The 13,848-nt window shown below is 45.0% G+C and overlaps 1 protein-coding gene across 1 annotated transcript in view; it reads left to right on the top strand.

Moving 5' to 3' along the window:
- MED13L (mediator complex subunit 13L) overlaps positions 1-8,697 on the top strand; it is a 164,889-nt gene extending 156,192 nt beyond the window's left edge. Inside the window, exons 26-31 of the mRNA XM_054288630.1 lie at positions 1,028-1,186; positions 2,428-2,604; positions 4,702-4,856; positions 6,756-6,917; positions 7,221-7,333; positions 8,359-8,697. Of these exons, the coding sequence (XP_054144605.1) occupies positions 1,028-1,186; positions 2,428-2,604; positions 4,702-4,856; positions 6,756-6,917; positions 7,221-7,333; positions 8,359-8,491 (899 nt within the window). The 3' untranslated portion in view covers positions 8,492-8,697. The remainder of the gene's footprint in view (positions 1-1,027; positions 1,187-2,427; positions 2,605-4,701; positions 4,857-6,755; positions 6,918-7,220; positions 7,334-8,358) is intronic.
- The last annotated feature ends 5,151 nt before the right edge of the window (positions 8,698-13,848 follow it).

The following is a 13,848-nucleotide window of genomic DNA, read 5'->3' as shown; positions in this document are numbered from 1 at the left end:
CAGCTCTCAGCTCATCAAGTCCAACTGTCCCTCAGTACTGCTGAAGCCATCACTGATCCATGTCCCCAAGTGCCACATCCACATAGCTTTTGAACACTTCCAGGGGTGGGGACTCAGCCATTGCTCTCAGTTTTGCATCACCTGCAGACTTGCTGAGACTCTGCCATCACACAGTGGCGTTAGATGGGGTGAATTTGGCTTAACCTTCCCAAGTCCTGTCTCTGCTTCCTAGAGCCATGAACTTAGAAAAGGGAAACAAGGTGTGCCAAATTCTATCACAGACAGGATAGACTGTTGTTTATTTTGCCAGAGTTGAGTGAGGGCAAACATGGATGGGAAGCCAGATATCCAGGCTTCTCAGGCAAGGCTCCTTAGGAGTTTAAAATCAACGCCAGAGCTGCTGAAGCCCTTTCTCTCCCTTTGTCCCCATTGTTGTCTTGATAGTGATGCCCACTTGACCAAGTGGATCTGAGTGTAAAGTACCTGGCAGAGAAATCATCAGGATCCTCCAAACTGGAATTTCCTGGGCCATGACAGCATGGATTACAGCAGAGCTGGCTGCAGTCCTGCCCTGGCACTGAATTCCTGTATTGGTTTCCATAAACCTTCCCTTGCTTGTGCCCTGGGTCTGATGCTACTCCCTCGTGTTGTGCAGGATTTGCACACTGTCCTTCCAAGGGATGTTGGGGGCCTTATCAGAGGTTAGAGAAAGTTGTGAATGAAGTTATCCTGACACAGAAATAGAGACAGGATTCAGCTGTGATTCCTCAACTTAAACATCACTAAGCAAACAAAAAGGTCTTTGGAAAAAATGTATTGAACAAAGGAAAGTCAGCAGACTGCCAGGGAATAACAACATGACCCAGGAACTCACTCAGTTTGCAGGGCCAGACCCCTCGTGTGCACAGGAGTCAGTCCTGGAGAGTTTGGGATTAGGGAAATGCCAAGTGTTGGGAAAGTTTTGCTGTTTCCAGGCGGGTGCTGGCTCTGCATCAGCTCTGTGCTCCCATGATGTTTTCCCTTGCAGACTGGAGTATCCTGCTCGGGGAGTGCTCCCTGCAGACAATCAGCAAACAGCTGAAGGAGGTTTGCCGCATGTGTGGCATCTCTGCAGCAGATTCCCCCTCCATCCTCAGTGCCTGCCTCGTTGCCATGGAGCCACAGGGATCATTCGTGGTGATGCCAGGTATGTTTTAGCCAACTCTGGCAATGCCAGAAAAACTGTTCTTTTATCACGTTTCCCACTTAGGCACATTAATCTTGGGATTTCTGTGAAGAACTTGACTGTCATGGCTACGTGTGGCAAAAAACAGGTTGAGCCAGCAGAATTCCCCAAAATACCATGGAGAGATGTTATGTGAGGAGAGCAGTCTCCTGAGGGAAGGTGACTGTAGGCCACTGCCAAAGTGCTGATCTGTTCCCTGAGGAGCCCGTGGGCTCAGGCAGCCCAGTTCCCATGGGCTGGAAGTGGTGTCACAGACAGCCTCGTGCCTGGAGGAGGTGCAGTGGGAATGAGTAGGAGCCTGTGGAAATGGGAATTAGAGTAAGCCCATTTGCCTTCTCACATGCTGAAGTTATTTAGAGAGTTCACTTACAGAGAGAGTTCACAAGCAGCAGTCCACGGGCTTAAGTTAAAATGAAATTTAATGCTGAGGTTCCCTTTGTTGTTTTACCCAAGCTTTTACCCATACTTTTTAATGTATGTGGTGATACATCCTTAACATATCCTTACAAACCACTCTGGGGTTTTTTAAGTTTAGAAAGAAAAGACTAATACAGAGCAGAATTAATTGAGCTTGAAAATTACTTATCATGTTGAATATTTTCAAAGCAGAGATTTTGTAATGTGAGAAAACAGATGGCAAATGAGGCTTTTTTCATATCACAGTAAAACACAAAGAAAGACCCAAATCCTTCAACAGATTTTTTTTCCTTTAGATCCTGACACATAATTAGGTCAACAGCAAGCAAAAATTATGTTAAAATTGAAGGTGCTGACTAAATACTGCCAAAGAATGTGTCTCTGCATTGAGTATTTGCACCTTCCAAGTTAATTGTTGGTGGGTAATTGAGAAGAATAGAACAGGAGGAGAGAGAAATTTTATTGTTGTGTGGCTTTATTTTTGTGTTTGTGTTCATATCGACCAAAGTGGGGTGTATTTCATAATTCTACAGAGATGTGTGCGAAAAATCAATTTAACTTGCTCATTTAACAAGTAAATATTTGATTAAAGGCCAGCAGAATGACAGGAGAGGTGGGGCTGGTGATCTTAATGTCAAGCTTGTGCAGCAATGTAATCTTTAGAAGATAAGGCCCTTGAGCATTGTCTGTGCATTTGCAGAGCGGGTGGGATGGCAGAGGTGTCCCTGGACACGTGTTTGGGAGGTGATGCAGTGACACCTGTGCCGTTGTGTCTGTCCCCACAGACGCGGTGACGATGGGCTCGGTGTTCGGGCGCAGCACGGCGCTGAACCTGCAGTCGTCCCAGCTCAACACCCCCCAGGACGCCTCCTGCACACACATCCTGGTGTTCCCCACCTCTGCCACCATCCAGGTGGCACCTGCAAATTACCCCAACGAGGATGGCTTCAGCCCCACCAACGGTGAGTGAGGGGAGATCCCCTGGGGCCTTTCCAGGGCATCAGCAGAGCTGAGCTGGGCAGGAATGAACCCCAGGGGAGCCGGGGTTCTGCACAGACCCCACACCGCCCCTGCAAGGGAACCCTGTAGGGGTTTAGCTACAGGGGGAGACTCTGTGCTCTCCCTGAGTGTGTTTTGGAGTCACACTGGTTTATTCCAGAAGGGACAAGGACCAGCCAGTGCACCAAGTGGCACAGGCCAGAATGTGCTTTGTCTTGTTGTGACTTGCTCAGGCCAGCCACTGATTTCCAATCGTGCTTTGCATCGTGCCCTGTTGTGTGCAGAGCTGACACAAAGGAGGCACTTGTGGTTGAGTAGGGAAAATATCCCAACCTGAGATTTCCTGATGCCCCCAGAGTGCTTTTACACTGAACCTGCAGTTTGAGTCAGCAAGACTCTGGTTAATGCTTTATATCCAAATAAGCATTTTCCTGCTTTGTTCCAAATCCTTTAAATGAGTGCAAAGCAATTTAAACCAAGAGTAGCTACAAACATGTACAGTGGCTGTATTAATGAAGAGGGCAGTTGGGCTGGAGACAAAGGCAGGCTACTGCTTTTAAGGCTTTGATCTGTCCCTCCTGGAATGTCCCAGGGCCTCTGAAGGGAAGTTGTCCCTCTCAATCCCTGTCCCAGGAGGCACTGGGATCCCTCCCAAGCATGACAAACATTAACCTGCATTAACCTGCCCGTTGGTGCTGCAGATGTTAATTAGAGTCAGGTACAAGAATGGCCTTTTCCAAAATGGTGTTAAATTTAATTTTCTTAACTCTGCTCTACTTAATGATTAAGCTGCTTCCTCCTGCCATTAGCCAGCTCATTTCTGCTCTAGGGGCCAAGCAGAGCATGATATTAGCTCTGGTTTGTTTACTGAGGCTGTAGGACACGAGTTAATAAACTTCAGTTATAACATTGCTCTGGCAATCCAGAGGTTCTCTTTGGGAGATGAAGGAAAACAACCACCTGCCTGTTTCAATACTGAGGTTTTAGGTGAAATTAGTTCAGGACACACATAATTTTCCATTTTAAATGGAGTAAATTAATCTTTTTCAAGAGAAGTTGTTATTTATTGTTATATGCAGGATGCATTACTTCTATTTAGGGCTTTGTGTTTTAGTATAAATTTGGTTACAATTCTAATTAATGCAGTTAATTCAGACAGCTCCCACTGTACGTGTCTACCCACTAAAATGTACTTTAAATGGCAGCATGCACTTGGATTTCTTCACCTGCTGAGAAATCTGGATAAGAAAAACCCTGTAAACCATATTGTGGTGCTGTAATTTTTGGCTGTGTTGATGGTGCCATATCCTTCTCTCCCATAACTTACTCAGAGTATTGTAACCTGTGTGCAGATGATGAGTAATGGAATGCATAAGGCAAACACATCTTCCCTGTGTCTTTCGCCCTCCCCCTATATTAACATAAACCAAATTAATCCAGCCGATTATACTAACGAGCTGTGTGGAACTCCTGAGGTGAATGTGGGATATGAAGGCTGCTTTGTTGGGGATCCTGGTGCAGTGTCTGAAAGAATCACGAGTCCCTTGCTGTGAGGAAGGCCTTGCTGTCCTCACAGATTCCAGGGGCAGTTTCCCTGGAGCTGCCAGGGCTGTTCCCAGAGGTTGGAGCTGGTGTGCAGCTCTGGGAGCCTGAGGAGCAGCACCTGGAGCTGTGTGTGATTTTTCCAAGTTTTAGGGGTTTAGTGTTTAGGGGTCTCTGTGACCAACTGCACAGAGGTGTCAGTTATTCTGTTACAAAATTCAGTCTGGATTTTATGGAGTTGCTACAATGGGAATTCTGTTCACTCTGTGGCCACTGCTAAAACTCATTATCCCAATAGCTGCCTGCCAACTCTCCCTTTTATGTCTGTGTGGTTGCAGTCAAAGGTTCTAAGGGGGATTAAACATTAAATTTTTTATCTCTGCTTTCATCTGTCTTGGGAGCATGTAAAAGAAAAAAGGGAAAGTCAATAAATTAAAGGGAAAGGTAATAAATTATAAAAATTTCTTGGAGAAAAGAGTAGCACATTGGAAATTATTTTCCTTTCTTTTCCTTTTCAGATGACATGTTTGACCTCCCATTCCCAGATGACATGGACAATGACATTAGAATTTTGATAACAGGGAATCTTCACTCTTCACCAAATTCCTCCCCAGTTCCTTCCCCTGGATCACCATCTGGCACTGGAGTGGGATCTCACTACCATCACAGCAGGGTAAGGCTGCAGCACCACAGGGAGCAGCACTTAAAATAAAATACAAAGAAAGACCCAAATCCTCCAACAAAATCTTTTTCCTTTAGATCCTGACACATAATTAGCTCAACAGCAAGCAAAACTTAGTTTACAATTGAAGGTTAAATACTGCTGGAGGTGTCTCTGCCATGGCTGTTTGCACCCTCCAAGTTAATTGCTGGTTGATGATTGAGGGGGAGAGAGCAGTAGGAGAGCAGCTTTATTTTGGTGTGGCACAGCCATAGCTGATGACCCTGCATAGATTTAATCTGTACTCATCCATTCCCTCCTGGAAAATCCTATGGAATGTCTCTGGCATGAAGTGACAAGTCTTTGAGAGAAGGGAAGCTGTGACAGCCCTGTTCCCATGCATTTCAGGAGAGGCAGGAGGGAGAGAATTCTCCCAGCGATGAAACTCTGCCCATGGAAACTCCGCAGGTGCTGGATGGTTATGCAGATGTTGTTTTCTTAGGAATATTTAGCCCAGAGCACACAGCGTTTGGGAGTTATTTTTGTTTGAAGTGGCTTTTATAAAGTCAGTTCCAACATCAGTGATTACTTAAAATGCAAATTATTTTCAGTAATTCATGGGGGTTTTTTTGAATTGGCTTAGCTTGGATCAGGTTTGATGGAACTCTTTCACTCCTACATTTAATCACGTAAGACTGAGCTGATCTCTTAAAATGGTTTCCATCACAATTAGGTCGAAGTTCTGTGATTTGCAAGTTTCTGTGAAGTTTTGTTCTAGAAGTATTAACTTGGAAGTAGTAGCATATTACTTCTTTACTAAATAATAGAGTATTTAATGAGAGAAACGGGGTAACTTTTATACCTTTTTTGACACATCAGTGAGACATCTCCAGATCAGAATTCTAACTCCTGAACACGACTGACTAAATGGTGGTAGTTTCACCCCTGGAAGTAGAAAGAAGTTTGCAAGTTTCCCTTGCAAACTCTGCCAAAATGCCTCAGTGGAGCTTTAATACAGTCAGTGAGGGAGAAATGCCTCCTGCCTCAGCCACAGAACTACTAATCCTGTATTTTGTGATCTCAGTCCACAACCACCTTGTGTGGATTGTGTAACTCTCCCATCAAAGGCTTGATAACAGCACATTGCTGTCCCAGTTATTCCAGACTGGTGTGTGGGCAAATGAAAACTTCTAAATTCTGCTGCCAAACCCTGCAGCCATAAATCAAAACTCCTCACTTTCTCCCTCCCCAATTCCCTCAGCAATCCATTCTGGCCCACTTCTCTGCAGAGCTTGCCTTCAGTGGAGCTGCATCCATTGGGAGCAGCCCTGGGAGGTTCATGGCCTGAGCCCAGGGCCCTGGACAAGCCCCTTCCAGCTGAACCCAAGTAATTCCCATTAACCATTAAGCCAGGCCTGGTAATTGCAGTGTAATGTTTGGCTTTAGCAGAGCAGCAGTGTGTGATCATCCCCCCGTGGGCCTGGGGTCAGGGCAATAATTGATGGCTGGGCACCAGCCCCGTGTGCTGGGCTCCCTGTGCCCCTGCTCCAGGCTTTTTTCCTGCCTTAGATTCCTGTGCAGACCCACTGGAAGGGATTGGCAGGGAGGGATTTGTAATTGAGCTGCTTTCTGTGCTGTGGAATCTTTGCCTTTTTTTCTTAACCTATTGACATTTATGGATGAAGTGAATTGCTCTCCCAGCTGTTTAGGAATCTACAGTGTTTCTGAAACATAAGCCTGGAGAACCCAACCTCAGGGGAATAAGGCAGGGCCTGGGTAACTTTGACTGAGATTCCTGACTGACTAAAGGAGGCTCATTTGTCACAGGACAGTAATTAGCAAATGAAGTCACCGTTCCAGGAGTGGGCTGTATTGACAGCACCCCAGAGCTGCCTTTTCCCTGTCTTGCAGAGCCAAGGTGAACGTCTCCTCTCCAGAGAAGCCCCCGAGGAGCTGAAGCAGCAGCCCCTGGCTCTGGGTTACTTTGTGTCAACTGCCAAAGCGGAGAACCTCCCGCAGTGGTTCTGGTCCTCCTGTCCTCAGGCACAGAACCAGTGTCCCCTCTTCCTGAAGGTCTGTCATACTCCTCATGGAGCACTCATTATCCATTGCTGTTTCCATGCCTGTAAAAGGCTAAATTGGAGTTTGTGGTGTCAGAGTGAACCTGAGACCTCTCACTCCAGAACTGCAGAACTCCAGTCTGTTTATTCAAAATTGTTACCATTAATTTGGAAATACACATGGTCATGGGGGGTTCAACACAGAACTGCCAACTTCCCACGCTGTCCTGAGGTGATTCACAATGGATGTTTCTTGGGAATCTTTAGCAGTACCTGCTGTATGAGAAGTTAATTTTTGCTCTTTCCCTCTGAGCAGGCCTCTCTCCATCACCACATCTCTGTAGCGCAGACAGACGAGCTTCTACCTGCCAGAAATTCTCAGCGAGTTCCTCACCCCCTCGACTCTAAAACTACATCAGATGTCTTGAGGTAACACCTTTTAGGTTTTCATTTCTGCCCTATTTCATTAGGGGACTGAGCTCAGTGGTTTCAGAGTAACCTTTCCAACCTATCACAATTACTTATCTGCACGTTTTAGCCCTGCCATGCCCTATGTGTCTTGGGGCATTTCCTCCTCCAAGATGCCAGAGCAGGACTTTGAGGGGGAATTCTGTGGGTTTCCCTCTGCTGTGCACAATGATGCCAAGCAAACTCAGAACAGCTCAACCTTGCCAGGGGGACATCATGGTTTGCCCCCCACCCAGACTGCTCTGTTCCCCTGGCATCTAATCTGAGCTGTGCTATTCCATTATTTTACCAAACCCAATGGATTTGTAGGAGGAGATAAAAGCACTCCCTGATGCTACTGTGCAGGGATTGGGGTATAAAGGAGACACTGTTCCTGAATGCATGTAGGGTGTGTGTTTTATTGTTCAGGATGGTGTGGGGCCTGTTTGCCTCCATCCCACCTTTGGGGACTGGACACAGATCTGTGTGATGAGAGCACACAGTGTGGGACACCTGAGTGAACAAACATCAGCAGGGAACAGGAATGTCCTATCTAAGGAAATGGGGGGTGTACTATTCTAGACGATATTAATTTGCATCCTGTTGGAGGACTGAGCTCTCACAGGTGTCCTAGGTATTGAGTAAAATAAGAATGCACTGGCCAGAGACAGGAAGAGATGCAACAGACACAAGTTACAAGATGAGAAATTGCAATTAGATAGAGGATCACAGGAACAGTGTGAGCAAACACAGGGTGCCCAGAGAGGCAGAGGTGTTCAATCCCCAAGGCTTGGACAGCAGTGGCATTTGAACCACTGTGAGTCTAGAGTCTGTGTGTGTTTGGGAGGGCCTTCGTGCAAATGGTTCAGACATAGCAAAGCTGAACCCTCCTGCTTTTCAGTGAGGTTCCTCCTTTGCCAGCACACTGGCAGCCCTGTCAGGGTGCAGGTCCAGGAGAGCCCATAACACCCCCAGAGCAGGCTGTGATGTGTGTGCCTCCTGTGCAGGTTCGTGCTGGAGCAGTACAACGCCCTGTCCTGGCTCACGTGTAACCCGGCCACGCAGGACCGCAGCTCCTGCCTGCCCGTGCACTTCGTGGTGCTCACCCAGCTCTACAACGCCATCATGAACATCCTGTAGGACACACAAGCACTTGTTCTTCTGGCTGCTTCTCCCCTCCGCCCAGGAACGTGCCACGACCTGCAAAGAGCTCCGTTTGCTTCTCTTCAGACCAGTCCTGTGCTGTGCTTCTGTTCCTCCAAAAGCACATGTGAATTCTGCAGTGTTCAAAACTAAACTACCCATTAACATCTCTGGCAGCTTCAGTCCAAAATCTGGGAACATCCAAGAACAGTGAACACAGAGTAACCTCAAGCCAGTGTTAGTTTGGTGGCTCAGTAACTACTGGTCAGCGTGATTATTTTTTTTAATATTTTATTTTTTTAAGGAAGACTACAGGATCTTTTTGCATTAGGAACTGATAAAGACTCACAAGCAGTGTCAGCCCTCTGAGTAAAAACCACCCTGTAGTGACCAGTTCGGGTGTTTTGTTGTTTGATCGTCGTAAACTGGGACTTTGCAGGAAGAAAAAACCACAAACACAAAACCACACAGTTGTAGTCTCGTATAAATATTGGAGTTTTCTGTCTACCTGGAGTTCCTGTCAGAGTGGATTGGGATGAATGCATGCATTTGTTACCTGTCCATGTAGATATGAATGGTCTGGAGATACTTTATTTATTTTTAGGTTTGGGGAGGGGAGGGATTAAATTATAAAGGACCAGGAACAGTAGGAATACCTTAAAAATCCAGCTCCATTCCACTGTAGGGTTATTTATCTACAGACCTCTTACTCTTCTGACCTGGAAATCAAAAGAAGCTCATAATAATCAAAGTCTGGGAAGGGAAATGTGTTCTGGTAAGGATATCTTGTATTTTAAGGAATTCTCCCCTGTGTTTAGCCTGGTTAAAGCAAGGAATGGCCAGTGTTTAATGAAGGATAACACTACCTAAGGGAGAAGAGTGAGAGGGAGGTAGGGAGGAAAAAAATACTTTAAAGCCCAGTTCAGGGCAAGTGGAAAGTGGCAAATTATTCTATTGTAGAGCTATGATTGAAATATATTTCCAGTAAATTTAGTGATGCTAGAAAAGTATTTACTGAAAGCCAAGTCTCCCTTGAATTCTGGGCAGACTCGTCCATGTACATATCCAAAAATACGGTTTTTGTTTACACTAAATCAGTCACAAATCTGGTGTATTTTTTCTGACTATAGGAATATTATTTCAAAGAAATAATTTTTAAAAATTATATCATTAAATTAGTACTTGAAGTTACACCACTGTGGTGGCAAAGTTACTTTGTTTAGTGAAATGATCGCCATTGGGAAGGTTAATGGCTAATTGAAGTATTTTTATGACTCCTTCATTCCAGGCTCCCAGGGGTTCCTATTCCAGCCCCATTCCCTCATTTCTGGGGGTGCACTGGGCAGCAGGAGGGGGCCAGGGTCAGGCACTTGGATCAGGCTGGGTGACCCCTCCCCTGGCTGTGAAGAAAAACTACCAAGTTTAGAGTTCTTCCAAAAGACTTTCATGTTCTGGTTAAAAAAAATGAAATTCTATGATTTTAAAAAGTATTTTTCTTGAGATAATGTAACATTTAAAACAAATTATATAAAATAATAAAAGAAAAAAAAAAAGAATTGCTTGTGTAATGAGAAGGTGAAGGCAGGAGAGGAACCTGTAAATGGATTCTTTCCTTCCCTGCTCCACCACTCCGTGTGGGTGTCCTCTTTGCAATGTATAGGTTAAAAAAATCTGATATCAAACCATTTGTATCTAATGTGTACAGTGTAAAATTGACTTTAAAAATATTGCAGTACTATTTTTTCTTAATCAGAAAAGAAAATTCTCAAGGCCTTTTGAAGAGCATAAAAAGATGAAGATTGTAAACTTGTATAAAAAAATTTAACTTGGGGAGGAAAACAATGTAAAGTAGACATTTGTAATCTTTTACCATTTGGGGGTTATTTGTTCCCAGGATTCATCTGAACTTTGGATTATTATTTTGCTTATTGTTTTTAAATGGGCCGTTTTTATCCAGGGGTGTTTCTTCCCCACAAACCTGGTTCTAAGCAAAAATTAGAAATTAAAAAAAGGGCAGCAAGGAGTAGTTTTCATCTGGTGTCTTTTATTTAATTTTTTTAAGTTAAGAGAAGCTGGTGACATATTTATACGTTTTTGTGCAAAATAAATGAATGGCAATAGATTTTAAAGAAAAATCTTATGTACTTCAGTGTGAGAAGTTCTGTATAATATTTCTCTTAAATATGCATTATTTTACTTGTGAGTTTTTTACTGAATTAATCTGAAATGTACAAGCCCTGGCTTTCCTACAGAGTGAAGAAAGTTATTATTTTTTTTTTTTATTTCTAACTTTGGAAAATCATGCCTAAATCAGAATTATTATTACAGTTGTTTGAGCTAAAGGGAGCGGGAGGGTGGGGAATGTCCAGCATGCTTGTATGTATATTTCAGAACCTTTTTTAAATGTAAAAGCTGTACATTTCTGGGGAGTTCTGAATTTCTTTTTGTTTTTTTTTTTTCCTCTGAGCATTTTGCAGTGAGCTTCTTTTATATATAGCCGACAATTTGAAAGAAAACAAAAAAAAATGTGAAGTTCATTTTAAATCTACAGTATATCGCTGGTACAATACACTAAAAAAGACTTTGATAAAAAGAAACAATAATAATAAAAGACCTCCATTTTAAATGTCATTCATATATACCTTGTGGATGAGAGCTATATACTTTTACACACTTTTTTAGATGAATAAATTATTGAATTACTGAAACTGTTGGTGCAGTTTTATTCTTGTATTGAGCTCTGAGTTTTGACATTCCCAGGGAAGGAATTGCAAGGTGCAGATCCAGGGCTGTGAGTGGAACTGGAATGAAATGTTTCAAACCATGGCTGTTGTGAGGGGACAGGGATGTCAGTGATGCCAAGGATGGACAATCCTGCCAGAGGGGTGGGTGGGAGCAGCCTGGGAGAATCCAGTGCCACAGGAGCAGTGGCTGCTTTCCATGGGAAAATCCAAACCCAGGGGTCCATCAGTGATGGATGAACTTCTCCATGTGCAGCAGGTGAGTCTCCAACAGGAGCTGTCAGGGGCAGGTCAGGCCTGGCCCCTCTCCCTGCACAGGGATGGGGACAGGGCCATGGTGGCTGCAGGACAGCCCTGGATGAGGGACCAGAGCCACGGCCTCAGGCTTCCCAGAGCAGCTGCAGAATCCCCAGCCCACAGGAGCTGGATGGACTCCATGATCCTTGTGGGTGCCTCCCAGCTCAGGCTACTCTGAGATTCTGTGCTAAGTGTAACTGCTGTGTGCAGGGACGGTTGCACCCCAGGAGGTCTCTTCAGAGCGGGACACTCTGGGATTAGCAGTCATTCCCAAATATAGAAGTGCCAAAAATGACATTTAATGAACAGCTGTGACATCCCAGGGTGTGGGGGGTGGGGATTGGAGCCAGCTGTGCCATCCTGGGACAGGGGAGAGGGATCCAGCTGTACCATCCTGGGATGTGTGGGATGGCTGGAGCCAGCTGTGCCACCCCAGGCTGCAGGGACAGCCCCTGTTACAGCGGTGCTGGCTGGCAAAAGGGAATGAGGAGTTTCTGCAGACCCCAAGTGTCTCACAGGTGATCTTTGTGGCTCACTCCCTTAAAAATTATCCTGAAAGAACTCATTTTCCATAATAGCTGGAGCCCACATAGCATCCCATGCCATCTCCAGTGACTGGATGGAGGAACTGCCACTCCTTTCCATGGCTCTTCAATGGCCATTTGGGATTTCCTCAGTAGATGTTATTTCTTGTCCACTTGAATTTTGGTGCTTCTTACTTCTGAATTCAAATACGTACAAAAATAGTCCCTAAGATTTTACTTTTTTTTTTAACTTTCAAGCTTGTATCTTTTAGTTCACTGTACTACTGTAAATTATGGTACTAAATGACACTGTTCAATTACCCTATCCAAGGTTGTACAGAACAGTTACATTTTGGTCTTTTCCTGTGAGAGCTGCAAGTACCTGGAATTACTGCAGAGCAGTATTTGTTACATGGAGATTACTTTGTGTCTAATTCACTGGCTTCACAGACAAAATTACCAATTAAATATTCCATTCCATGAGGACTGTAAGGAAGACCTGAATGAAAAAACTGAAATCTCAGTTGATTTGTAACAATAATGGAATATCTACAAGTGTGTGCAACACTGTGGTGATGGACTCAGCTCTTTAACTCCAGTAAAGAAAATGCTTTTTAAGATTAGGCTGACATTAAACTACTTTTCCTTTCCCAACTGCCATCTCTATTTTTGACAAAATGTCATTGCAACTTGAAAGTTGTTTCAGCACATGTAGAAAGCATCAGAAATAGTGAAGTAAACATGAGGTTTATGGGCAGTCTCACCATTTAGAATGGAAATGGAACAGCCCTGCATCCCCAAACAGGAAGGCTTTGGTCTTTGACAATAAAACAGGATTTATAAAATTATGCAGCTTCTACTTCCCTATTTTAACCCTGAACCTTAACCCTTGGACAAAAGTTGATGTGGCACTGCCGGTTTGTGCTTCACTGGCTGTTCCCCTACCAGGTATCAAAGGAGCAATCCCACAGCACATCCAAAGGGCTATGGAAACCTCTGGGCTGTTTGCAGCCTGAAATACTCTGCAGAGGCCTGGAAGAAGATGGCCCCAGTGTCTGTGTGAGGCCAGCTGGGAATTCAGGCTGCCCTGAGCTGTCAGTGCTGGGATGTCAGGAGCTCTGCTCCAGGCAGGGCAGGCTCCAGTCTGAGCCATTCTGTATGAGCAGCTCCTGCTCTGTTACACGCTGGGCCCTGTCAGCCCCTGCAGCCATGGACACACATCTCCAGTACAGCTGATAGAAGCCAAAACCATACAGCACATGCTCCTTTATCTGATAAACATCAGCTTTTCCCTGGAAGAGCTACTTATTGAAACCTCTCAGAATCATGGTTAAAAACCAGCTTAGCACAAGGGACCCTTTGCAGCAAACCAGCAGGACATGGCACTGCTGGGGACTCTCTCTACAGGAACATGTTTTGTGGTCCTGCAACACCCACCGGAATTCACTGCTCCCTCTGGTGTCCCCACAGGGTCTGGTCCCATTCCATGGCCACTCTGATGTTGCTCTGAGGATACTACAGCAGCCTCTGCTGTTGACACCTCCTCTGTTCCCCAAAGCTTTCAGCTCTTAGCCAGCCCTTGGTACCCAGCCACCTCCTCCACCTTCACATTGCAGGAATGTGAGTCCCTTCCCACAGCACACACACCTTTTCCTGTTGGACAGATGTTTCATTTCAGCAATATCTGCCCCTGCAGGACCTCTGTCATCCACCCAGCAACATCAGCTGCTCCCCAGGCAGTGATGCTCACTCCAGCTGGGCCCTTTTAAAAGACACAGCCAGGCCAGCAGGG

Source organism: Melozone crissalis, unplaced genomic scaffold (genome assembly GCF_028551555.1).
Source record: "Melozone crissalis strain CALT ecotype California unplaced genomic scaffold, PUWL_Pcris_2 ptg000063l_1, whole genome shotgun sequence".
NCBI lineage: Eukaryota > Metazoa > Chordata > Aves > Passeriformes > Passerellidae > Melozone > Melozone crissalis.
Note: the sequence above shows the minus strand (reverse complement) of the source record. Positions and strands in the feature narration are given on the sequence as shown.